At 45.7% G+C, this 26,175-nt stretch overlaps 1 protein-coding gene across 6 annotated transcripts in view; it reads right to left on the bottom strand.

Annotated features, from left to right (window-relative positions):
* The window catches only part of LOC139548212 (chloride channel protein 2-like), a 202,988-nt gene that overhangs the window by 59,376 nt on the left and 117,437 nt on the right, over positions 1–26,175 (bottom strand). For 3 of the 6 annotated variants that reach the window (XM_071357722.1, XM_071357724.1, XM_071357727.1), the window contains 11 exons: positions 19,474–19,605; positions 18,257–18,385; positions 18,048–18,181; positions 17,628–17,705; positions 15,354–15,377; positions 13,425–13,503; positions 8,533–8,658; positions 5,467–5,551; positions 3,139–3,240; positions 2,657–2,741; positions 1,910–2,065 (listed from right to left, as the gene is read on the bottom strand). In XM_071357722.1, coding sequence (XP_071213823.1) covers positions 1,910–2,065; positions 2,657–2,741; positions 3,139–3,240; positions 5,467–5,551; positions 8,533–8,658; positions 13,425–13,503; positions 15,354–15,377; positions 17,628–17,705; positions 18,048–18,181; positions 18,257–18,385; positions 19,474–19,605 — 1,130 coding nt within the window. The remainder of the gene's footprint in view (positions 1–1,909; positions 2,066–2,656; positions 2,742–3,138; positions 3,241–5,466; positions 5,552–8,532; positions 8,659–13,424; positions 13,504–15,353; positions 15,378–17,627; positions 17,706–18,047; positions 18,182–18,256; positions 18,386–19,473; positions 19,606–26,175) is intronic. The other 3 variants (XM_071357723.1, XM_071357725.1, XM_071357728.1) reach the window with 1 other exon arrangement.

The raw sequence follows: 26,175 nt of genomic DNA, 5'->3' as shown, positions 1-26,175 counted from the left end.
ATTGTAAAGTAGACCGTGTCTGTAAAATGTGTATAAGATGTATAAATTGAAGGTAAAAGCCGAAGTGTTTATTAGTTTACTCCAATTCGGGGATCGGTGGTAGGGTTTGCGGGGAATAATAATAAAGGTATATTCTTTAAAAAAGTATGTATGTCTATATAGGTATGTGTATGTATATATGTGTATATGTATGCATGTGTGTATGGATATATATATTTGCCCCAAAAATATATGGGGGATTGGAAATGATGCAGACAATTACATTGATGGAAGCAACATTCTTTCCGCAATACTAAGCTGATCCACCCCTTAAGAAAAAAATGAAAAAATGAAAAAAAGAAAAGAAATAACACATAAAAAAAACATAATACTGCAAAGTTTCCTAAGAGCTAGAAACACGGCAGCCCTATCCGTTGGCGCCATTTTCTACCATTTGTGTGTGACAGAACCAGAGGACAGTCTATCGCCCGTGCCCCTAGGGGCCTCCAAGGGCCCTACTCTTATTCCCACTCCAATTACTGGGCTGCCACCACCCTCCAACAGAGGACTGGGAAACGACTGCAAAAAAACCTATTGGGGTCAAAAAGTTGTCTCAATGCAGTGTGATAGCTAAAAACGGTCAGTCTGTGATAGAGAAGACAGCCTATGAGTAATATCATAGAGAGAATCAATCCGTAGAAAGTTTGTTCTGTCTGTGTCTGTCTAATAAAAGCTTGGTCCATTTGCATAGTGTGGGAGAAACAAACTACGACTCTGGGCGCTTTCAACTACACCATGTAATTAGACATCATCCCAGAAGACACGCTTTGTGTGCGACTGAGTTAGTGTGTGTGTGTGCGCGTGTGTATGTGAGTGAAGTTGACTACGTATGCATGTACGTGTGTGTGTGTAACTACGTCACAGCAAAGGCCAAAAATACAACCTCAACAGTGGACACACACACAAAGTTAATGACAACGTCCATTACTGCTTCAGAAATACTGCTCCATATATAGTAGCAGGATGGACCCCCCCCCCCCCCAACTTGGTCTGGCCAAGTTGGGAGTGACGTTGGAGGAACAAGGGGGGATGGGATGAAACAGTACCATCAGAGGGGTAATTTAGAGTAGAGTAGATTGGTCTCACTGTGTTCCAAAAAGTATAATATCATTTTCTTTTCAGATTATTTGAGATAAAGTACAGAAGGCAAAAAAAGAAAGTGAGCTAGGATGAGCGAGAGAGCGAAGGAGAGAAAGAGAAAGTGTATAGAGTATTTATCTTCCATTACAGCAGGATCATCACACTCAATATCTAAGGCTTATATAACTTTTATCCACCCACTTTTGTCTCTCTATCCCTCTGTGGTTCCTTGTTTCTCTCTCTATCCAGGGACTTTAACTGCATTACACAGCCTATTGTCTCTTTCACACACACACGACACAGCGAGCGAACAAGATTTACAACAGCAGTTCTGCGGTTCTCTTTTAAAAGGGGACATTTCATTTGAGTTGCTAGAACCTAAACAAAGGTTACATAAAAACCTAATCAAATCCCAACAAGGTAATAACCTGATGCTTCACCTGCCCTCATTTAACACTGGGCTGGGTCTCAATACACCACAAGCCTAACCCTCATATAACACTGGGATGGGTCTCAATACGCCACAAGCCGTACCCTCATATAACACTGAGCTGGGTCTCAATTCTCCACAACGGCCTCCTCTCCTTTCATTTAAATGAATGGACAGGATCCTGCCATATTACCTTCACCTGTCATGTCAATGGGAAGAACGTTACTTCAGACTATTGAGACACGCCACATGTAGTGGGAAGGGAGTAAAGTAACAGGGAATTAAAAAAGAATAGGTGATTATAAAGAAGAGGAGAGATGAGAACAAAGTGGATGATGATGATGATGATGGTGTGCCTACCTTCATTACGATGAAGAGGACGAGGGTGACAAAGACATTGACCTGGGGGTGATTCCAGGCCTGGGAGTTGCCGATGTAGTCAAACCCCTCGGCTATGCCCTGCTTGGCCCATGTCCGGTTGTCTAGCAACGTCACCAGGGACTCCTTCTGGGTCAGCTGCATGGGGGAAACAGGAAGTGACAACATAACAGACAGACAGAGGGCTAAAGTCAACAGGCATTTTATATTTTTATATATCCCATATTATCTTATTATATCCCATATATCCCTAGCTCCTAACCCGAAGCATTTAAGTAGATCTGAAAGGATTGGATAGGTATAAGCAACACATCAAGAATTCATCCTAGCCATTCAGAGGGAAAGGAGAAGCGATGACATTAGTGCTATCCCAATCTACATGAAGTGCCATGGGGTAGGTGCTAGGAGGTGATTTGAAATTGGGTACAACACATCCATTTTATTAGGAAGACCATTATGGAAAGCAGTTTCACTTTAGGCAATGGATGTGATGATTTAATTTGAACTGGTTTGGCTTAAGGCTTGTGAAGCTGAGTGGGGGTCTGGAAGACGGTGTGTAGTTGTGTGTGATGCTGTAGCTAGACTTTAGGGAGCAACAGAATCAACAGCTTATTGTAGCAGAAATACACCAAGAGTCTGACACCCTCTCATTACAGAGACAGAAAGAGGAGAGGGTGGGAGGTAGACTCTGCCTCTATGTAAAGAAATAAAAAACTGAGTGGAACTAACCTTGCCTGCCATGAACTGTCCGAAGCCGGGGGGAAAGGTTAGTGTAGACACCAGCAGAGTGACCAGGGCTGGGTACAGCAGACGCCTGAGAGAAGAGGGGGAGAGGAGGAGAAAGCAAAAGGGTGTTTAGTCATTACTGTTAACTCGTCAAAACCAAACTGTCCTCAAACCCTTTCCACGGCTGCGTGATGTACAGAACATTACATTAATTTAGAAATCTGAGGATAGTTAATTAATCAGTCTGGTAGGGAGATGAGTAAACACCATTCATTAATAAACACTTGTCAAGATGAATGTCTTCATTTTTCTCTGCTGTGGAGAGATCTGCATCAATAGAGCTGATTTCACAGAGTAATCTATCTATGTGTGCGCTAGTGTGTGCGTGCGTGTGTGCGCTAGTGTGTTTGTGGGACACTAGGATACAGGGACTATCTGGGACCCAGTAGGGGCTTATGTCTGACATTGATGACATCATGACTTACTTCTTCATGAGGAACTTGTTGATGGTCTTCTGTTTCCTGATGAACTGGACTATCAGTCTGTTCAGGTAGACAAACAACGCCCCGCCAAAACCACTGGCAATACTGTGGAGAGGAGGAGGGGAGAGGAGGGAGGGTTGAGAGAGGAGAGGGGGGGGGGAAGGGGGGGCAATGGAGAGAAGAGGGACAGGGAGATTAAATTAAGAAAATGTAAAGGTGGAGAAAGAGAGAGGGACAGGTTTACATGTATATATGTTTGTGTTTTAAGAAAGTACCCAGTATGTGTCCACTTTGTGTAACTGTCAGTAGGAGAGAGAGACAGTTTCTCCAGCCACCAGAATCAAGCAAAGCCCTTTGAAAAGTACTTTCCAAAGTTCCCCCTCATCTACAGCCAAGTATATGAATGCTCATAAATTCATGTTCCTGCATAATGAATTCTGTCAAATACTACTGAATAAATGATGAATAGATGAGGGAGAATCATTTCTACATGTTTTAAAGCTATTCTCTGAAATGTGTGTGTGTGTGTGTGTGTGCGTGTGTGTGTGTGTGTATGTATAAGTGTGTGTGTGTGTGTTTGTGTCGCAGGAGCTTGGTGGCACGTTAATTGGGGAGGACGGGCTCGTGGTAAAGGCTGGAGCGGAATCAGTGGAATGGTATCAAATACATCAAACACATGGTTTGATGCCATTCCATTTTATTCTCCGTTCCAGCCTCAGCCATGCTGAGGGGAGCCGTCCTCCCCTCAGCAGCCTCCACTGGTTTGTGTGTATGTGTGTGTGTGCACGTGTGGACGTATGTATATCTCAGAACACCACATCTGAGTACCAGTGAAAGTTTGAAACATAAATCCAGAGGCTAGAAGAAGTTTACTACACAAAGGTTTTCCCCAGCTAGCATGTAGCAAAGACGACAAATTCCCCCCTCTCTCTCTCTCCCTGTCCGAGTTAACTGAAACACTGACCGACTTTCGCCATAAGACATCAAGGCATTGGCGAGGGAGAGGATACTGAAATACACACATAAAGGGTTGTGCGTACAGACACACACACAAACTCTTTCTCTCTCTAAATGTGAAATAAGACGGCTGTTCTCCGGAGGCAGAGTTTTGTTAGATTATGAGTCAAAGCTTCACTGCTCAGATCACGAGAGGGAGGACATCCACCAGACAAAAAGGAGAAAAGAGACGAAAGAAATAGGGATTTTCTTCTCTTTGGGAGCCCACGCAGAGTTAAGTAGTAGATGGCTGTTCTTTCTTCTGAGATGGAGAAAGAGAGAGAGAGACGAGAGAGAGAGAGCCTCTGGTCTAATTCAGTTATGTGGTAAGCCCGGAGGCTACGCTACTACGGTAACAGCAAGCTAAAATAAGATGTCCTAAATGCACCACCTCGCTGGCTGAATAATCAATGTTAGGTGACTAACGTCAGGAGGCTATCCTCCTGAACACTCACACCAGCTTTCACCTGCTAACAGAGGCAACGTAGGGCTCACTGGCTAACAGAGGCAACGTAGGGCTCACTGGCTAACAGAGGCAACATAGGGCTCACTGGCTAACAGAGGCAACATAGGGCTCACTGGCTAACAGAGGCAACGTAGGGCTCACTGGCTAACAGAGGCAACGTAGTGCTCACTGGCTAACAGAGGTAACGTAGGGCTCACTGGCTAACAGAGGCAACGTAGGGCTCACTGGCTAACAGAGGCAACGTAGGGCTCACTGGCTAACAGAGGCAACATAGGGCTCACTGGCTAACAGAGGCAACGTAGGGCTCACTGGCTAACAGAGGCAACGTAAGGGCTCACTGGCAAACAGAGGCAACATAGGGCTCACTGGCTAACAGAGGCAACGTAGGGCTCACTGGCTAACAGAGGCAACGTAGGGCTCACTGGCTAACAGAGGCAACATAGGGCTCACTGGTTAACAGAGGCAACGTAGGGCTCACTGGCTAACAGAGACAACGTAGGGCTCACTGGATAACAGAGGCAACGTAGCGCTCACTGGCTAACAGAGGAACGTAGGGCTCACTGGCTAACAGAGGCAACGTAGGGCTCACTGGCTAACAGAGGCAACGTAGGGCTCACTGGCTAACAGAGGCAACATAGGGCTCACTGGCTAACAGAGGCAACGTAGGGCTCACTGGCTAACAGAGGCAACATAGGGCTCACTGGATAACAGAGGCAACGTAGCGCTCACTGGCTAACAGAGGCAACGTAGGGCTCACTGGATAACAGAGGCAACGTAGCGCTCACTGGCTAACAGAGGCAACAAAAAGCTCACTGGCTAACAGAGGCAACGAAGACCTTACTAGCTAATTGAAGACAACTTAGACTCACCCAATGACAGCGAAGGCTGGGAGCTCCTGGAGGTCAAATGGGAAGTCCAGACGAAAACGGGTTTTAAACAGAGCTGTGATGGTCTCTGTGTAGGACGGAGGGAGGGAGGGAGGGATGGAGAGAGAGTGATTCATCATTATCAAAATGCTTTTAAGGGGCTATATACAGTACAGACCTTACATCAATGATTGCTTGTGCCAATATACAGTATACTGTATGGGTTGTTCCACGAAATGAGTGCCTATTGCATCACTTAGATATATGAAGTAGAAATTGTGCACCAATATTGAATTTATTTATTATTATAATATTTCATGAGGAGCCGTTTAAGTTAGACCACATGGATAGTGGCGCAGTGGTCTAAGACACTACATCTCAGTGCAAGAGGCGTCACTGCAGTACCTGGTTCAAATCCAGGCTGCGTCACATCCGGCTGTGATTGGGAGTTCCATAGGGCGGCACACAATTGGCCCAGCGTTGTCTGGGGTAGGCAGTCATTGTAAATAAGAATTTGTTTTTAACTGACCTGCTTAGTTAAATAAATCAGATTTTTTTATATGAATAAAACTTGCTAAAGTGCTAAAATTCGGCATTTTGACATGTTCCTCCGTGCACCCTCTGACTTCTAGGAAGATTTTAACCCACTTAACCCCTACGTTTTCCCCATTATTGTAAAGCCTTAGTTATGATGTTGCTTTGACAAAGTCATTTCTGAAAGATTATTATTTATTTATTGTGATTAGTGAATCATTTACATCTGTCCCTCATTTTAATGTCAACCCTATTACGTGAACTGAAAAATTCAACATCTAATGATGGTGTAAAATCAGGAGAGCTGGCTGAACTATTTTGTATCATTTTCTGGTGTTTTGGGGTGGAAAACTGAGCGGGTCGAGCATAACACGTCAACCTGTTACCCATTGATAGACAGGGTAGAAATCTTAACAAAACAAATTGTGAAGCTTGCACTCAAGTGCCTCTTGCTGTTACACACAAGTTTCCATTCCCCATTTCACAAGGGAATTTATGGCCAATGTAACATCCCTGTTACTTTATTTGACCCTTGATAGTCATTTTTTTATTTTTTTTATTTAAAATTCTGTGAATTCAAAAGTTATTTTCACACATCTCAAAAGGCACCGAATTGGTGGAATGACCCATATACACTTACCAAAAATAAAACCCAACATGCAACGATTTCAGAGATTTTACTGAGTTACAGTTCATATAAGGAAATCGGTCAATTGAAATGAATTCATTAGGCCCTAATCTATGGATTTCACATGACTGGGAATACAGATATGCATCTGTTGGTCACAGATACCTTAAAAAAAGGTAGGGGCGTGGATCAGAAAATCAGTCAGTATCTGGTGTGACCACCATTCGCCTCATGCTACGCGACACATCTCCTATGCATAGAGTTGATCAGGCTGTTGATTGTTTCCTGTTCTACTCCTCTTCAATGGCTGTGTGAAGTTGCTGGATATTGGTGGGAACTGGAACACGCTGTCGTACACGTCGATCCAGAGTATCCCAAACATACTCTATGGGTGACATGTCTGGTGAGTATGCAGGCTGTGCATTATCATGCTGAAACTTTAGGTGATTGCGGCGGATGAATGGCACGACAATGGGCCTCAGGATCTCGTCACGGTATCGGTGTGCATTCAAATTGCCATCATTTAAATGCAATTGTGTCCGTTGTCAATAGCTTATGCCTGCCCATACCATAACCCCACCTCCAGCATGGGGCACTCTGTTCACAACGTTGACATCAGCAAACCGCTCGCCCACACAACGCCATACACGCTTTCTGCCATCTGCCCAGTACAGTTGAAACCGGGATTCATCAATAAAGAGCACACTTCTGTGAGAGAGAAATTAACATGTTTACCTGTTTTGTTTAATATTAACAATTATACTTAACAAATAGTAAAGGGATGGTTTCCACTCCAGCTCCCTGCAGCTAGTCTGGGTATGGTCAAGGACATGGTGTTTACTCAAGATAGAGATAGTTTGAGCTGACAATTGATTTATGCCATAGAATGAGTTGGTGTTTCTGTACTGTGAGGTACGAGTTAAGAGCCCTCGTCTTAAGGGGCAAACTCTGGTTTCCATACAATGAGAACAGTCTTTACCGCAGATACTGTCTGCTGTGAATTATTCATTTCTTTCATACAAAGTCTAATCTTTTGACCCATTCCACACATCTGTTGTTTGTCATGAACATTCAGGAGGATTTACTTTGCTATAAAATGCTGTGGTTCAAATCTGTTTGTTGGGCTCTCAATGAATCATCTAAGGGTGGTTCGTCGACCAGCTTCATTATTGCAATAATTAATCAATGTTATTAATACATTTTGAATAAAGTAATATCCTGATTGGTGATTGACCTTGTCTCTAATCATTATTAATTTGAATTTTCATGACACTTCTCTAGCGTGCCAATGGCCATCGAAGGTGAGCAGTTTCTACAGTTTGTGAAGAAATTCTTCAGTTGTGCAAACCCAGTTTCATCAGATGTCCGGGTGACTGGTCTTAGACTATGTGGAGGTCCTGGGCTGGCGTAGTTACACGTGGTTTGGAGTTGTGAGGCCGGTTGGCAGTACTACCAAATTCTCTAAAACGACATTGGAGGAGGCTAATGGTAGAGAAATTAACATTCAATTCTCTGGCAACAGCTCTGGTGGACATTCCTGCAGTCAGCACTCCAATTGCACGCTCCCGGAAAAAACTTGAGGCATCTGTGGCAAAACTGTGTTGTGTGACAAAACTGCACATTTTAGAGTGGCCTTTTATTGTCCTCAGCACAAGGTGCACCTGTGTAATAATCATGCTATTTAATCAGCTTCTTGATATGCCACACCTGTCAAGTGGATGGATTATCTTGGCAAAGGAGAAATGCTCACTAACAGGGATGTAAACAAATTTGTGCACGAAATTTGAGAGAAATAAGCTATTTGTGCATATGGAAAATTTCTGGGATATTTTATTTCAGCTCATGAAACAAACACTTTACATGTTGCGTTTATATTTTCATTCAGTATACATGTAGACCGGTCTTACCCTCGTCTTTATTCCACACAGCCAGGACTCTGAAGATGAAGGCACTGAAGGTAGCAGCGAAGAACCCTCTCCAGTAATTCCTCACCGCAAAGAACGTAGATGTTACCTCAATACTGAACAGCACACCTACAAAACACACACATTAATCAATTTCTCAGGAACACACAGGAACATGATCAAAGTAACTATGTGAAGGGGGAAGAGCAAACCTTGCAATCTCTGACCCAGCCAGTGTATCTGTCAGTGAGTGTTATCCCACTGGGCACACCACGTAATTTCAAGGTGAATAATTGCGTAATATTTGGTTGAGACGTTGATCAATGAGATCACAACCTATATATTTACCCACTCAAAAAGACTGCCAAAAGTTGAAATTAAATTGTGTTATCACTAAATCAAATCAAACCAAAATGTAAATGCACTTTAAATTCATGTTTGATTTAGTCCTATTCTTTAACATAGATTTTTGGTTGAGATGGACATATCAATTGTTAATTTGTAGACAAACTGGAATTAAAGCCAGACTAAGTCAATGGCACAGATGGAACTCTCCTTCAACATTTTTATATTTGGGCCTCCCGAGTGGCACAGCGGTCTAAGGCACTGCATCGTAGTGCTAGAGGCGTCACTGCAGACCCGGGTTCGATCCGAGGCTGTGTCGCAGCCGGCCGCGACTGGGAGACCAATGAGGCGGCGCACAATTGGCCCAGCGTCGTCCGGGTTAGGGGAGGGTTTTGCCGGCCGGGATGTCGATGTCCTTGTCCCCCACTCTAGCAACTCCTTGTGATGGGACGGGCGCATGCATGCTGACACGGTCGCCAGTTGAACGGTGTTTCCTCCGACACATTGGTGCGGCTGGCTTCCCGGGTTATGCGAGCAGTGAGTTAAGAAGCAGTGCGGCTCGGCAGGGGCATGTTTTGAAGGACGCATGGCTCTCGACTTTCACCTCTCCCGAGTCGGTACAGGAGTTGCAGCGATGGATATCCCGAAAAAAGGGTAAAAAGTACAATACAAATATAATAATAAAACATTTTTATATTTGGTTGAGTTGACAACCTAACAATTCAATATCACTACATTTCATTACATTTGAAATCAACCAGAGATTGAAATCATAGGCCTATGTAGTCTATTTGTTGTTGAATCCTGGGTTGAATTGAGACAATAGCTGTTGATGACTTTGCAAAATGCTATACGTATATATAGGCCTAAATAGCATCATTGATGATATAAGAGTGATATAGCATGGTCACATTTCATTTGCCCTGTTAAACCCATCCTTTGGAATGACTTCGATAGCAACAGTGAATCTATTTTGTTTTTAAGTGGAGATCTCTCAACACTCATTCTCAGGATAGCACATTGGTAATAGTTTGTGTGTCACGTTCCTGACCTATTTCTGTTAGTTTGTTGTATGTGTTAGTTGGTCAGGACGTGAGTTTGGGTGGGCATTCTATGTTGTCTGTTTCTATGTTGGTTTAAGGGTTGCCTGGTATGGCTCTCAATTAGAGGCAGGTGTTTGGCGTTCCTCTAATTGAGAGTCATATTTAGGTAGGTTGTTTCACAGTGTTCGTTGTGGGTGGTTGTCTCCTGTGTCAGTGTCTGTATGTTACGCCACACGGGACTGTTCCGGTTTTTGTTAGTTCGTTCGTTTTATGTAGTCTGTTTTCCTGGTTCATGCGTTCTTCACGTTGTATGTAAGTTCGTGTCCAGGTCTGTCTACATTCGTTTATTTGTTTTGTAATTATTCAAGTGTTTGTCGTGTTTTTCCGTTTTGTCTATTAAATCAATATGTATTCACAACCCGCTGCACCTTGGTTCAATCCCTGCTCCTCCTCTTCGGATGAAGAGGAGGAGAAGAGCCGTTACAGAACCACCCACCAAATTACCAGAACCAAGCAGCGGGGAAAAGGGAGAGCTCAACAGAGCAACCAGGACTTGTGGACTTGGGAGGACGAGTTGAACGGAGAAGGACCCTGGGCACAGGCTGGGGAGTATCGCCGCCCTAAAGCTGAGCGGCGGCGATATGAGGAGGCAGCACGGCAGCGGGACAGGTACGAGAGGCAACCCCAGAATTTTTTTTGGGGGGGGCTAGAGAGGAGTGTGGCTAAGCCAGGTAGCAGACCTGAGCGCACTCCTCGTGCTTATTATAAGCAACGCGTCACTGGTCAGGCACCGTGTTATGCGGTTAAGCGCACGGTGTCGCCAGTGCGTGCCCATAGCCCGGTGCGCTACAGAGCAGCCCCCCGAAAGTGTCATGTGAGTGTGGGCATCCAGCCGGGGCGTATTGTGCCTGCTCAGCGCGTCTGGTCTCCGGTACGCAGTTTCGGTCCAGGGTATCCTGCGCCGGCTCTGCGTGCTGTGTCTCCTGGGCGCTGGGAGGGTGCAGTGCTTCCTATGCCTACACTCCGCTCGTACCGGGCAAATGTGGGAGTGGAGCCTAAGAGAGAAGTGCGCGTAGTAGGCACTAGATCTCCAGTGCTCATCCACAGCCCGGTTCAACCTGTGCCTGCACTCTGGAGGGTACGGGCTGGTGTAGTATTCCAGCCTGGGGGAGTGGTGCCAAGGCTGCGCACCAGAGCTCCAGTACTCCCCCACAGCCCGGTCCTTCAGGTGCCTCTTAACATCAAGCCTCCTGTAGGTCTCTCCAGCCTGGTGGGTCCTGTGGCAGCCCCACGCACCAGGCTGTCTCTCCGTCTCCTCCCTACAGGTGTGCCCATCTGCCCAGCGGCGCCTGAACTGCCCGTCTGCCCAGCGGCGCCTGAACTGCCCGTCTGCCCAGCGGCGCCTGAACTGCCCGTCTGCCCAGCGGCGCCTGAACTGCCCGTCTGCCCAGCGGCGCCTGAACTGCCCGTCTGCCCAGCGGCGCCTGAACTGCCCGTCTGCCCAGCGGCGCCTGAACTGCCCGTCTGCCCAGCGGCGCCTGAACTGGCCGTCTGCCCAGCGGCGCCTGAACTGGCCGTCTGCCCAGCGGCGCCTGAACTGGCCGTCTGCCCAGCGGCGCCTGAACTGCCCGTCTGCCCAGCGGCGCCTGAACTGCCCGTCTGCCCAGCGGCGCCTGAACTGCCAGTCTGCCCAGCGGCACCTGAACTGCCAGTCTGCCCAATGGCGCCTGAACTGTCCGTCTGCCCAATGGCGCCTGAACTGTCCGTCTGCCCAACGGCGCCTGAACTGCCCGTCTGTCATGAGCCTGCAAAGCTGCCCGTCTGCCATGAGCCTGCAAAGCCGCCCGTCTGCCAAGAGCCTACAGAGCCGTCCGCCAGACAGGAGCCGCTAGAGCCGTCCGCCAGACAGGAGCCGCTAGAGCCTTCCGCCAGACCGGATCAGCCAGAGCCTTCCGCCAGACCGGATCAGCCAGAGCCTTCCGCCAGACCGGATCAGCCAGAGCCTTTCGCCAGACCGGATCAGCCAGAGCCTTCCGCCAGACCGGATCAGCCAGAGCCTTCCGCCAGATCGGATCAGCCAGAGCCTTCCGCCAGACCGGATCAGCCAGAGCCTTCCGCCAGATCGGATCAGCCAGAGCCTTCCGCCAGATCGGATCAGCCAGAGCCTTCCGCCAGATCGGATCAGCCAGAGCCTTCCGCCAGACCGGACCAGCCTTCAGAGCCGTCCAGCCAGGACCAGCCTTCAGAGCCGTCCAGCCAGGACCAGCCTTCAGAGCCGTCCAGCCAGGACCAGCCTTCAGAGCCGTCCAGCCAGGACCAGCCAGAGCCGTCCAGCCAGGACCTGCCAGAGCCGTCCAGCCAGGACCTGCCAGAGTCCCTCAGCCAGGACCTGCCAGAGTCCCTCAGCCAGGACCTGCCAGAGTCCCTCAGCCCGGAGCTGCTGCCCCTTATCCCGGTGCTGCCCCTTATCCCGATGCTGCCCCTTCATTTAGGTGGGTTTAGTTGGAGGGTGGTCATTGGGAGGGGGACACAGAAGCGGGGAGTGACTATGGTGGTGTGGGGACAGCGTCCGGAGCCTGAGCCACCACCGTGGTCAGATGCCCACCCAGACCCTCCCCTAGACTTTGTGCTGGTGCGCCCGGAGTTCGCACCTTAAGGGGGGGGTTATGTCACGTTCCTGACCTATTTCTGTTAGTTTGTTGTATGTGTTAGTTGGTCAGGACGTGAGTTTGGGTGGGCATTCTATGTTGTCTGTTTCTATGTTGGTTTAAGGGTTGCCTGGTATGGCTCTCAATTAGAGGCAGGTGTTTGGCGTTCCTCTAATTGAGAGTCATATTTAGGTAGGTTGTTTCACAGTGTTCGTTGTGGGTGGTTGTCTCCTGTGTCAGTGTCTGTATGTTACGCCACACGGGACTGTTCCGGTTTTTGTTAGTTCGTTCGTTTTATGTAGTCTGTTTTCCTGGTTCATGCGTTCTTCACGTTGTATGTAAGTTCGTGTCCAGGTCTGTCTACATTCGTTTATTTGTTTTGTAATTATTCAAGTGTTTGTCGTGTTTTTCCGTTTTGTCTATTAAATCAATATGTATTCACAACCCGCTGCACCTTGGTTCAATCCCTGCTCCTCCTCTTCGGATGAAGAGGAGGAGAAGAGCCGTTACATTGTGACAATCATCATAGCTAAGGGCTAGGCTACGTTAAAACCCTGGACGGGAGACCAAGGGTAGCTGTAAATAGATCAATTCTACAGTAGGTGCTGCCCAGCCTATTGTTTTTTTCCCTGATAGTGGATATAACGTCGAAGATCTGACATTGTTTTAAAAGGTTTGTCTATGTTGAAATTTGGTTACCATGATGACAATCATGTTGAAATTCCACCCTCAAAACAGTTTATATTGATGACTTTTTTCAAATCCAACATAGATTCCACGTCAGAATACGTTGACAAATTACACTGAAACAACATTGATTCAACGAGATTGTGTCTAGTGGGATGTTGGTGTCACTCACCTCCAATAGGGGCAGCGAAACAGCAGCCGACCCCCACAGCACAAGCAGCTGCCAACATCTCAATGTTCCTCGACTCATTCTGTAAACACATACGGAGAGGCGTATTTACATTTACAGACACACACACCCTATGAGGTAGGCCGTTGTCGGGTGGATGTAGACCTAGCAGTGTGGAAGGAGGCATACAAGGATGTTACGCTTTTCTGTCCAAGGGGAGGTCTTTTATGTGCAAAAATGGTGAATAAATAAGTGCCAAAAGTAAGCTACTACATTATTTACAAAATAATAAACAGGACGAAGAGCAATATAAACTAGATTTAAATCAATAAGTCAGCCCACTGACTTCCCCCAGGGCAGGTCTCACTAATGCCTGTTAGCAATTAGCATGCACAGCAGCAAGTATAGCCCAACCTTCCCTTGTCAGAGCTGTTGTGGATGAAATGCAGAGTTAAAATAATTTTTACCCATAACGCATTTCACCATGAAACAATAACAAAGCCTCCTCCCACCCGTTTCAGTAAAAAGCTGAGGGATAGGGCTGAAGAAATGTATCCACTCTCAAATTCATGGACAGAGCTATGGATACAAGGACTGAACTAAGCTCATGAGGCACTAATAAGTACAATTCTTGAAGATTCAAATGGGCACATTTCATTAATTCAGCGTTTCCCCAAACTCAGTCCTGGGGACCCCAAGGGGTGCATGTTTTGGTTCAGCTGCGTAGTGTTTTGGTTCAGCTGCATAGTGTTTTGGTTCAGCTGCGTAGTGTTTTGGTTCAGCTGCGTAGCGTTTTGGTTCAGCTGCGTAGGGTTTTGGTTCAGCTGCGTAGCGTTTTGGTTCAGCTGCGTAGCGTTTTGGTTCAGCTGCGTAGCGTTTTGGTTCAGCTGCGTAGCGTTTTGGTTCATTTGCGTAGCGTTTTGGTTCAGCTGCGTAGCGTTTTGTTTCAGCTGCGTAGCGTTTTGGTTCAGCTGCGTAGCATTTTGGTTCAGCTGCGTAGCGTTCTGGTTCAGCTGCGTAGTGTTTTGGTTCAGCTGCGTAGTGTTTTGGTTCAGCTACGTAGTGTTTTGGTTCAGCTGCGTAGTGTTTTGGTTCAGCTGCGTAGCGTTTTGGTTCAGCTGCGTAGCGTTCTGGTTCAGCTGCGTAGTGTTTTGGTTCAGCTGCGTAGTGTTTTGGTTCAGCTGCGTAGTGTTTTGGTTCAGCTGCGTAGCGTTTTGGTTCAGCTGCGTAGCGTTCTGGTTCAGCTGCGTAGTGTTTTGGTTCAGCTGCGTAGTGTTTTGGTTCAGCTGCGTAGTGTTTTGGTTCAGCTGCGTAGTGCTAGGGCAAACACCAAAACATGCATCCCTTGGGGTTCCCAGGACCGAGTTTGGGAAATGCTGAGTTAAAACGCTTGCCTCCGTTTGCCTGTCACACTTACTCCGACCAGGAAATATGAAGAACCCTTCTCCACTTTAGCTTGAGTGCTAAAGTGTTTATTCCTAAACATGATCACTTTGTAGATAATATTTTTATGAACAAATGCATGGATGGAAGAGTAATTTGTGTGGAATCACAAAAAAACTAAAGCTTTGGTGCCAAAACCAAGCAGCATGCTCTCATAGTTTCTCAACTCTCATAGTTTCTGTTTCTCAACACTCAAAATAGCGAAGAGCATTCCTGCAAATATAAAACGTCTTTCATAAAACAGTTTTCAAAATATTGAATTGCTTTACTTTGGTAAATGGCACAGAGAGATTGGATCTGTGCCACTGCCCAAACAACCACATGGTACGGTCGAATGTAATAAAACTTCTGCAAACACAGTATGGCATGGGATTATAGATGGATTACAGATATGTAATTTAAATAGGTGGTAGAGAGATGGGATATGGAGTTCTGGAGAGGAGGAAGTTATGGTGGATGTTCTGCCCTTCATCTCCAGCCATGCTTTACCTTGTTTCCTATGAGGCTTGGCTCCTTTAAGCAGCATGTTATAGTGAAACAGAGAGGTGAGTGTGAATGTGTACTAAACACCACCACACACACACACTTGTCATTAGTATGCCATAAAATGCACCATATTCGTATACAGTACAGATACAACACAGAGAGGAGGGAGAAAGAGAGAGAGGATGAGGGAAGGAGAAAGAGGCTAGAGGGAGCCGAGGGAGAGAAGGAGAAGAAGATTAAGGGGAGACAGACAGACAGACACGGGTATGTAGCAAAGGAGTTCTCCATACTTGAGGGGACTTGGGGGTTTGCTTCAAAGATTCTTCATTGCCCCTGCCCCCCCAGCCCCCGTCCCTTCACACACACACACACACACTGACAGAGGGAACAGGGGACTCTCATCTTCAGAGTACAGAGAGATGAATCAAAGATTCCCTCTCTCTCATTCCCTCTGTCCCCTAAGGCCCAAGCGGAACAAACATAGTCTTTCAACTTTCAATCTCTCTACTCCTTTTTGCCTGGTTGTCCGTCTTTACCTCCATCACTCTCTCCCTTGCTTTCAAAACTTTTCTTAATTTATGTATCGCTACATTTATTTATCGCTCCCTGTAGTATAGCTAGGGAGATTACACATGAGATGTATTTAATTATTTAGCAAATAAAATGCTAGTTGAAATATTTATTATGTGTATGTTACTTTTGTAAATATACGTACTGTGTGTGTGTAAGCAAAGAAATACCTACGCATTCTGGACATGTGCTCCTTCGGAACAGTCAAGACAGAAAACATTCTCTAAACTGGCCATGTGTGACATGTTTTTCTCTTCTTTGCCAAGTCAAGTCTTTCCTCTGAGCTAGCCCACTAACATGCCTGGTTTTAAGCCGACGCAGACAGGAGCAATCGATTAGGAAGAGGAACAAACAGATTGGAGAATCAGAAGTGTGTGTTTCTCTCAGCTCCACCTAAGCACTGATAGAGCTATCACAGCTTATTTTACCCCCATCAGAGAGAGTAGAGGGAGAGGGAGGGAAAGATGTCGATCGGACTGATTTAGGAGTTCAGAGAAACAAGGAAACTTTTCAATACATAGCTAAACTACAGTACAGTTCTGTCTAAAGGGAGAGATGAGCCTGTTCAGTGAATTACTATGGCATCTCAACCATAGTGGAGTTGGTTTGTCTGCATGATCAGTGGCTACAGTAGATGATAGATATATTGATAAGATGTACTGTGGTGGTACTATGGTTTAAATGTGATGTGCATAAGGGAGAGTACTGTGAAAAAGTTAGGCTATGGAAGTGAAATATCAGAGGCAAGTATAGTGTTGAAAGAAGAAAGCAAAGGATTAATAAAGTGAAGCCAGTTCAGAAAGGGAACCCAAGTGCCCGCCTCAGTTGACGCAACAGCTGAGATTGCACCAATTAGATGCTAGTAACAATCACGCCTGCCTTATTTGGAGGTCTATTTAGCTGACCGGTTCTGCTCATATATCTTGCTGCTGCTTGCTGCTACTGCTAGTATGCATTTGCTTACAGTGATAAGATGTACTGTGGTGGTACTGTGGTTTAAATGTGATGATAAATATAGCAGATTCGTCTCGTGACTACTATATACTTTGTTTGTTCCTATGCTAGCTTCAGGCAGAGCCCGTGCTCTCGGTTAACACACCCCATCACCACCTTTTATTGTCCCCAGCACAAGGTCCACCTGTGTAATGATTATGGTGTTTAATTAGCATCTGTCAGGTGGATTGATTATCTTGGCAAAGGAGAAATGCTCACTAACACATTTACATTTGAGTCATTTAGCAGAACTCTTATCCAGAGCTGCATACAGTAAGTAGTGAGTGCATACATTTATATTCTTTCTCAATTTTAGACATTTAGCAGAACTCTTTCCTAGAGCAACCTACAGTAGTAAGTGCATATATTTTCATTTATTCGTACTAATAGTGATGCAAACAAATTTGTGCACAAAATTTGACAGAAATACGCTTTTTGTGCGTATGGAACATTTCTGGGATATTTTATTTCAGCTCTTGAAACATGGGACCAACGCTTTACATGTTGCGTTTCTATATTTTTTCAGTGTATATTGACGCTTTGCTTGGGCATTGAGCTACCCTGAAGGAGCAGATTCTACATCGACAAGACTTGCATTATTCATTTCATAATAAATGGTTCAACATATTTCTGCGTGGTGTTTCCTTCTGAAAGATCATATTGATAACAATGTGGTAACTTGTGTGTGTGTGTACTTGTCCAGGTGTGGTTTACCTCGTAGATTCCACCAAACAGAGACATGAACTTGCTGAGGAGTGCAGCACACAGACTGGCAATGTGAACAAACGGACCCTAGAGAGGGAGAGAGAATGTCTTGTGAATGATTTCCTAAAATACTTGGTCCACGTGTAACCACAACCCCACGTCAGCGCCAGTCTCTGTGTTTCACTGTGACAACCCCTTGTCCTATGAATCACAGATATATTGATTGATTTTAGGAGCATTCAAGCCAGATTGCATCTGCTGGATGTCAAATGGAGTGTGTGTCTGCATAGCTAGTGGAACAGACTGTACTGTACTGGCAGCAACATGTGACACACTCATACAAGCCTGACTGTGAGAAAAGCGTATGTGTGTGTACGCGTCAGAGGTGTGTGTGTGGTGAGAATAATTTGTACTGAGTGTGTCTGTTACCTCCTTTCCCAGAGGCATGCCACTGCCCAGGGCACAGGTGAGGCCGATCACTTTGGCCACAAAGGTTTTAAAGGTGAGGTATTCTTTCAGCACTACACCCCTCAGAATGGTCTTCATCTCTGGGATACCTGAACCTAGAGGGGGAGAGGGGGTTATGGTGCTATGGTGCAGTCAGTTTGTGTGTGTGTGTGTGTGTGTGTGTGTCTTACCTACGGCCTGTGGGGCCAGTATCTGTGTGAAGCCAGCTGAGAAGGTGATGAGCACCACAGGGTAGGTGACCCAGGCCAGGTATTGGAGAAACACATTACTCTCCAAGCCTCCGTACATCCACTTCTGTGCTGTGGACACACACACACACACACACACACACACACACACACACACACACACACACACACACACACACACACACACACACACACACACACACACACACACACACACACACACACACACAGACCAATATCAACTTGGTGTCAATCATAAAGTAAAAGTACATCCAATATATAAATCGTGAAAACATATATACATCATGAAAACATATATAAATCATGAGAATCGCAATACCTATCGGCACCTAAGTATCGTGATAATATTGTATCGTGAGGTTCCTGGCAATTCCCATCCCTACTCATGAGTACAGCGACAAAATATCTGACAACAGTAGAACCCGCAGGACTCCTCTCCTAAAAATGACTTCATTACAGGGAGAGATCAAAATGTGTATGTGCCTGTGTGGAGAAAGAGGGGATGAGCTGCTTGCTTCTAGATGACTCACTCTTCTCCCCTCTCTACTTTCTCCACATGCAGTCTACCATCTGACACACACACACACACACACACACACACACACACACACACACACACACACACACACACACACACACACACACACACACACACACACACACACACACACACACACACACACACACACACACACACACACACCACAGCAATGTGTGTAAATGTGTGTTTGACTGAAGATAAAGCACATTGACACCCACACACCTTCTGAACACACAGCATACATGCTACCAGCACACAAACACAGTTTCACGCGGCAAAAATGTAACTAAACCACATTTAAGCTAATCGTACACACACATGCGCACACACAGTTTCATGCCGCAAAGATGACTTTAAACCAGATTTAAGCTAATCATACACACAAACACACACCTGCATGCAACTCAGGGAGACAGTAATCTGCACTGCAGCTCACCATGAACACACCCACCCTGGTTGGAGGGATGTACGTGAGTAAACCACAGTGTCTGAGATTATCTGGTGTGTGGCATAATGTCTTATTTAGCTGCATGCAGGAGAGATGTCAGATGAAAGGATTCAGCCAAAGGAACGGAGTGTACAGCTGACCAGAGTCGTCATTAGACCAAGTTTACCTCACCAACTCCCTCCTCCTTACCTTGTAGACAGATGGCGATTGCGAAGTCGACTACCCAGCTGACCAGAGCCATGAGTAGACCGAGGAGGATGAGGAAGATCCAGTCTTCACCAACACGAGAGATGAGGAACTTCTGACAGCGCAACGTACAGACTGGAGGGAAGAGAGATACAGGTGCACACTGTTAGACAACAACAACACTGTTACTACTAAAGTACTAGTCAGTCAAGTCAGTCAGAACTACAAAACAAACAAACCAACACATCTTACAGACTGAGGAGAGAAGTTTAGCATTGTTAAAACTACATTACCCACCTTGGAGTCAGGACTACACATACAATGTAAACCCCTGCACCCACAACTGCCCATTTGTTGATGTCAACTTTTGCACAGACACCTCTAGTATAATTTAAATGGAGCTGTTTTTTATTCACACAGCTTACTCCAATCCTCTCCTCTTTCTACCCCCCCCCCCCCCACACATACTGTACTGCCTCCTCTACCAGTTCCTTCCCTATTTTCCTCAACTCTCTCCCTCTCTCTTGCCCTCATTTCTTCTCTCAGAGTGAAGAGGTCTAGCAGCAGGGGCACCTCTAGTCCTCAGCTTTAATGACTGTGTCACATCCGACACTCCACACTGTCCTAACACTAGTACAGCTCTGATCCCCTCTCATCTAATTCTGTCTCCTCTCATCTCACCAATGTACTAAACCACACTAATGCTACTTTACCACACTACAAGATTATGTCAGAGGAAAGGGAGAATAAAAAAAGGGTATAACATAAAATCTTCTTTTAGTATCCCCCTCTTCCTCTCTCTTCCTGCCTTTCTTTTCCTTCTCATCTAAAGTATTATTGCTCTCCCCATCTCTGTCTCGCCACTCTCCTCCATTATGTATAGTACAGCCTGTGTGTACTATCATATAGGGGAATAGATTGTCCTGAGGCAGGAATGGCGACAGAGCATTAGTACAGCCTGTGTGTACTATCATATAGGGGAATAGATTGTCCTGAGGCAGGAATGGCGACAGAGCATTAGTACAGCCTGTGTGTACTATCATATAGGGGAATAGATTGTCCTGAGGCAGGAATGGCAACAGAGCATTAGTACAGCCTGTGTGTACTATCATATAGGGGAATAGTTTGTCCTGAGGCAGGAATGGCAACAGAGCATTAGTACAGCCTGTGTGTACTATCATATAGGGGAATAGATTATCCTGAGGCAGGAATGGCGACAGAGCATTAGTACAGCCTGTGTGTACTATCATATAGGGGAATAGTTTGTCCTGAGGCAGGAATGGCAACAGAGCAACATGCATGTTTTTAGTACGCTAGGCTACACACACACTCTCCAATCAACACCTTCACTGTCTGTCTAACACACACACACACACTGCTTATATAAGCAGTGAAAAACACTGTGTGTGTGTGTTGCATCATCTCGCCCACAGCCCAGCTGTGTTCTAAGAGCCCCTTCTGTTCTCTAGTCAGCATCCAGAGCAATTTACAGAAGCAATTAGGGTTAAGTGCCTTGCTCAAGGGAACATCGGCATATGTTTCCTCTAGTCGGCTCGGGATTCGAACCAGCGACCTTTCGGGTTACTGTCCCAACGCTCTTAACCGCTAGGCTACCTGCCTCTGTCTGTGTGTGTGTGTGAGAGCATGTACATGCAAACATATACATGTACATATAAAAGTGTGTGTGTTTCAACCAGCACCAGGTGTAATCTTGTCTGGTTTCTGAGCAGTAATGTGGTTAGCTCCGTCTGTGCTGCTATGGCTCACTGGTTTTCCTTGGGTACACAGTACACACATTAAAAAGTTTACCAGCGTCATTCTTTACGGCAGGCAATAACCTGCATGCCATTCCACTCCATCCCTATCCTCTCTTCTCTTCAATTTTTCATTCACCCCGTCCTGTCTTCCACCCTTCCTTCCTTACCATCTCTCTTTCTCATCACTCTTCAACCCACGGCTTTAACTTCTTTCATTACTCTTATCCTTCTTTTTCCTTTTCTACCTTCTATCTCTTCTCTTTGTATTTGTCTTCCTCTCCTTACTGGAACCTTCTTTGCTTTCTCTCTCTTTCCACTTTTATTTTCCTTTTCTTCCTCTAGTTTCTTTGCTCCTCCATCTCCTTCTCCTCTACTGTCTCTCTTGGACTATCCTTTAGCCTTCTTTTTTTACGCTTTCTCTCTCCCTCTCTCTGCCTCTAGCAATAATACCCACATACCTGCTGAGACTAATTTAGGTTGCCTTGGATACAGAATGCGTCCGCTTCCAGTGCCAAGCTCTAAATGGCTGAGAGAATGAATGAGTGAAGATGAACAAGTGAGAGAAAGGAAATAGTGAACACAGTGAGTAAATGAGTAAGGGCATAAAGGAAAATAAGACACCAATTGTGAATACACCATACCGACAGAATACAGAACATCTTACGTGAAACGTAATTATTCAAATTACCCACCCCATTTGTTATGCAAGGTGACAGTTTACTAAAGCAAAAATAACCTACATCATAAATGTTCCATTCTGCACACTCATGCCAATAAGGCGTATCAGAGGGAGGGTGCATACATTAGATGCTCATACATAAGAAAGAGAGACAATTAGCTAGGCCTGCTTGGCTGTGTGTACGAACACGAGCAAATGGCATTAGGATAGAACGGGACAGGAAACCACACCACTCAGCTCTTTAACTTTTACATATCAACTAGGAGAGAGAGGAAGAGAGGGAGGGAGAAGGAGACAAAAAAAAGTGCATGAGGGAGATGGCGAAGGGGACAGGAGAAGGAAGAAAAAGGGAGAGATTCAGCAGATACGACCCAGCCATGTCCATACTCCTAAACACTGACTCTAGTCTAACCTCTATAAAACACAACCCTTCCCTCCTCGACTCTAGTCTAACCCCTATAAAACACAACCCTTCCCTCCTTGACTGTAGTCTAACCCCTATAAAACACAACCCTTCCCTCCGTGACTGTAGTCTAACCCCTATAAAACACAACCCTTCTCTCCTTGACTGTAGTCTAACCCCTATAAAACACAACCCTTCCCTCCGTGACTGTAGTCTAACCCCTATAAAACACAACCCTTCCCTCCTTGACTGTAGTCTAACCCCTATAAAACACAACCCTTCCCTCCTTGACTGTAGTCTAACCCATATAAAACACAAACCTTCCCTGCTTGACTGTAGTCTAACCCCTATAAAACACAACCCTTCCCTCCTCGACTGTAGTCTAACCCCTATAAAACACAACCCTTCCCTCCTTGACTGTAGTCTAACCCCTATAAAACACAACCCTTCCCTCCTCGACTGTAGTCTAACCCCTATAAAACACAACCCTTCCCTCCTTGACTGTAGTCTAACCCCTATAAAACACAACCCTTCCCTCCTCAACTGTAGTCTAACCCCTATAAAACACAACCCTTCCCTCCTTGACTGTAGTCTAACCCCTATAAAACACAACCCTTCTCTCCTTGACTGTAGTCTAACCCCTATAAAACACAACCCTTCTCTCCTTGACTGTAGTCTAACCCCTATAAAACACAACCCTTCCCTCCTTGACTGTAGTTTAACCCCTATAAAACACAACCCTTCTCTCCTTGACTGTAGTCTAACCCCTATAAAACACAACCCTTCCCTCCTTGACTGTAGTCTAACCCCTATAAAACACAACCCTTCCCTCCTCGACTGTAGTCTAACCCCTATAAAACACAACCCTTCTCTCCTCGACTGTAGTCTAACCCCTATAAAACACAACCCTTCTCTCCTTGACTGTAGTCTAACCCCTATAAAACACAACCCTTCCCTCCTTGACTGTAGTCTAACCCCTATAAAACACAACCCTTCCCTCCTTGACTGTAGTCTAACCCCTATAAAACACAACCCTTCCCTCCTTGACTGTAGTCTAACCCCTATAAAACACAACCCTTCTCTCCTCGACTGTAGTCTAACCCCTATAAAACACAACCCTTCCCTCCTCGACTGTAGTCTAACCCCTATAAAACACGACCCTTCCCTCCTCGACTGTAGTCTAACCCCTATAAAACACAACCCTTCCCTCCTTGACTGTAGTCTAACCCCTATAAAACACAACCCTTCCCTCCTTGACTGTAGTCTAACCCCTATAAAACACAACCCTTCTCTCCTCGACTGTAGTCTAACCCCTATAAAACACAACCCTTCCCTCCTTGACTGTAGTCTAACCCCTATAAAACACAACCCTTCTCTCCTTGACTGTAGTCTAACCCCTATAAAACACAACCCTTCCCTCCTTGACTGTAGTCTAACCCCTATAAAACACAACCCTTCCCTCCTTGACTGTAGTCTAACCCCTATAAAACACAACCCTTCCCTCCTTGACTGTAGTCTAACCCATATAAAACACAAACCTTCCCTCCTTGACTGTAGTCTAACCCCTATAAAACTCAACCCTTCCCTCCTTGACTGTAGTCTAACCCCTATAAAACACAACCCTTCCCTCCTCGACTGTAGTCTAACCCCTATAAAACACAACCCTTCCCTCCTCAACTGTAGTCTAACCCCTATAAAACACAACCCTTCCGTCCTTGACTGTAGTGTAACCCATATAAAACACAACCCTTCCCTCCTTGACTGTAGTCTAACCCCTATAAAACACAACCCTTCCCTCCTCGACTGTAGTCTAACCCATATAAAACACAACCCTTCTCTCCTCGACTGTAGTCTAACCCCTATAAAACACAACCCTTCCCTCCTCGACTGTAGTCTAACCCCTATAAAACACAACCCTTCCCTCCTCGACTGTAGTCTAACCCCTATAAAACACAACCCTTCCCTCCTCGACTGTAGTCTAACTCCTATAAAACACAACCCTTTCCTCCTTGACTGTAGTCTAGCCCCTATAAAACACAACCCTTCCCTCCTTGACTGTAGTCTAACTCCTATAAAACACAACCCTTTCCTCCGTGACTGTAGTCTAACCCCTATAAAACACAACCCTTCCCTCCTCGACTGTAGTCTAACCCCTATAAAACACAACCCTTCCCTCCTCGACTGTAGTCTAACCCCTATAAAACACAACCCTTCCCTCCTCGACTGTAGTCTAACCCCTATAAAACACAACCCGTCCCTCCGTGACTGTAGTCTAACCCCTATAAAACACAACCCTTCTCTCCTCGACTGTAGTCTAACCCCTATAAAACACAACCCTTCTCTCCTCGACTGTAGTCTAACCCCTATAAAACACAACCCTTTTCTCCTCGACTGTAGTCTAACCCCTATAAAACACAACCCTTCTCTCCTCGACTGTAGTCTAACCCCTATAAAACACAACCCTTCCCTCCTTGACTGTAGTCTAACCCCTATAAAACACAACCCTTCTCTCCTCGACTGTAGTCTAACCCCTATAAAACACAACCCTTCCCTCCTCGACTGTAGTCTAACCCCTATAAAACACGACCCTTCCCTCCTCGACTGTAGTCTAACCCCTATAAAACACAACCCTTCCCTCCTTGACTGTAGTCTAACCCCTATAAAACACAACCCTTCCCTCCTTGACTGTAGTCTAACCCATATAAAACACAAACCTTCCCTCCTTGACTGTAGTCTAACCCCTATAAAACTCAACCCTTCCCTCCTTGACTGTAGTCTAACCCCTATAAAACACAACCCTTCCCTCCTCGACTGTAGTCTAACCCCTATAAAACACAAACCTTCTCTCCTCGACTGTAGTCTAACCCCTATAAAACACAACCCTTCCCTCCTTGACTGTAGTCTAACCCCTATAAAACACAACCCTTCCCTCCTTGACTGTAGTCTAACCCCTATAAAACACAACCCTTCCCTCCTTGACTGTAGTCTAACCCCTATAAAACACAACCCTTCCCTCCTCGACTGTAGTCTAACCCCTATAAAACACAACCCTTCCCTCCTCAACTGTAGTCTAACCCCTATAAAACACAAGCCTTCCGTCCTTGACTGTAGTGTAACCCATATAAAACACAACCCTTCCCTCCTTGACTGTAGTCTAACCCCTATAAAACACAACCCTTCCCTCCTCGACTGTAGTCTAACCCATATAAAACACAACCCTTCTCTCCTCGACTGTAGTCTAACCCCTATAAAACACAACCCTTCCCTCCTCGACTGTAGTCTAACCCCTATAAAACACAACCCTTCCCTCCTCGACTGTAGTCTAACCCCTATAAAACACAACCCTTCCCTCCTCGACTGTAGTCTAACTCCTATAAAACACAACCCTTTCCTCCTTGACTGTAGTCTAACCCCTATAAAACACAACCCTTCCCTCCTTGACTGTAGTCTAACTCCTATAAAACACAACCCTTTCCTCCTTGACTGTAGTCTAACCCCTATAAAACACAACCCTTCCCTCCTCGACTGTAGTCTAACCCCTATAAAACACAACCCTTCCCTCCTCGACTGTAGTCTAACCCCTATAAAACACAACCCTTCCCTCCTCGACTGTAGTCTAACCCCTATAAAACACAACCCGTCCCTCCGTGACTGTAGTCTAACCCCTATAAAACACAACCCTTCTCTCCTCGACTGTAGTCTAACCCCTATAAAACACAACCCTTCCCTCCTCGACTGTAGTCTAACCCCTATAAAACACAACCCTTCTCTCCTCGACTGTAGTCTAACCCCTATAAAACACAACCCTTCTCTCCTCGACTGTAGTCTAACCCCTATAAAACACAACCCTTCCCTCCTCGACTGTA

This window comes from Salvelinus alpinus, chromosome 21 (assembly GCF_045679555.1).
Source record: "Salvelinus alpinus chromosome 21, SLU_Salpinus.1, whole genome shotgun sequence".
In the NCBI taxonomy this organism is placed as follows: Eukaryota; Metazoa; Chordata; class Actinopteri; order Salmoniformes; family Salmonidae; genus Salvelinus; species Salvelinus alpinus.
This window is presented reverse-complemented; position numbering and strand designations above follow the sequence as displayed.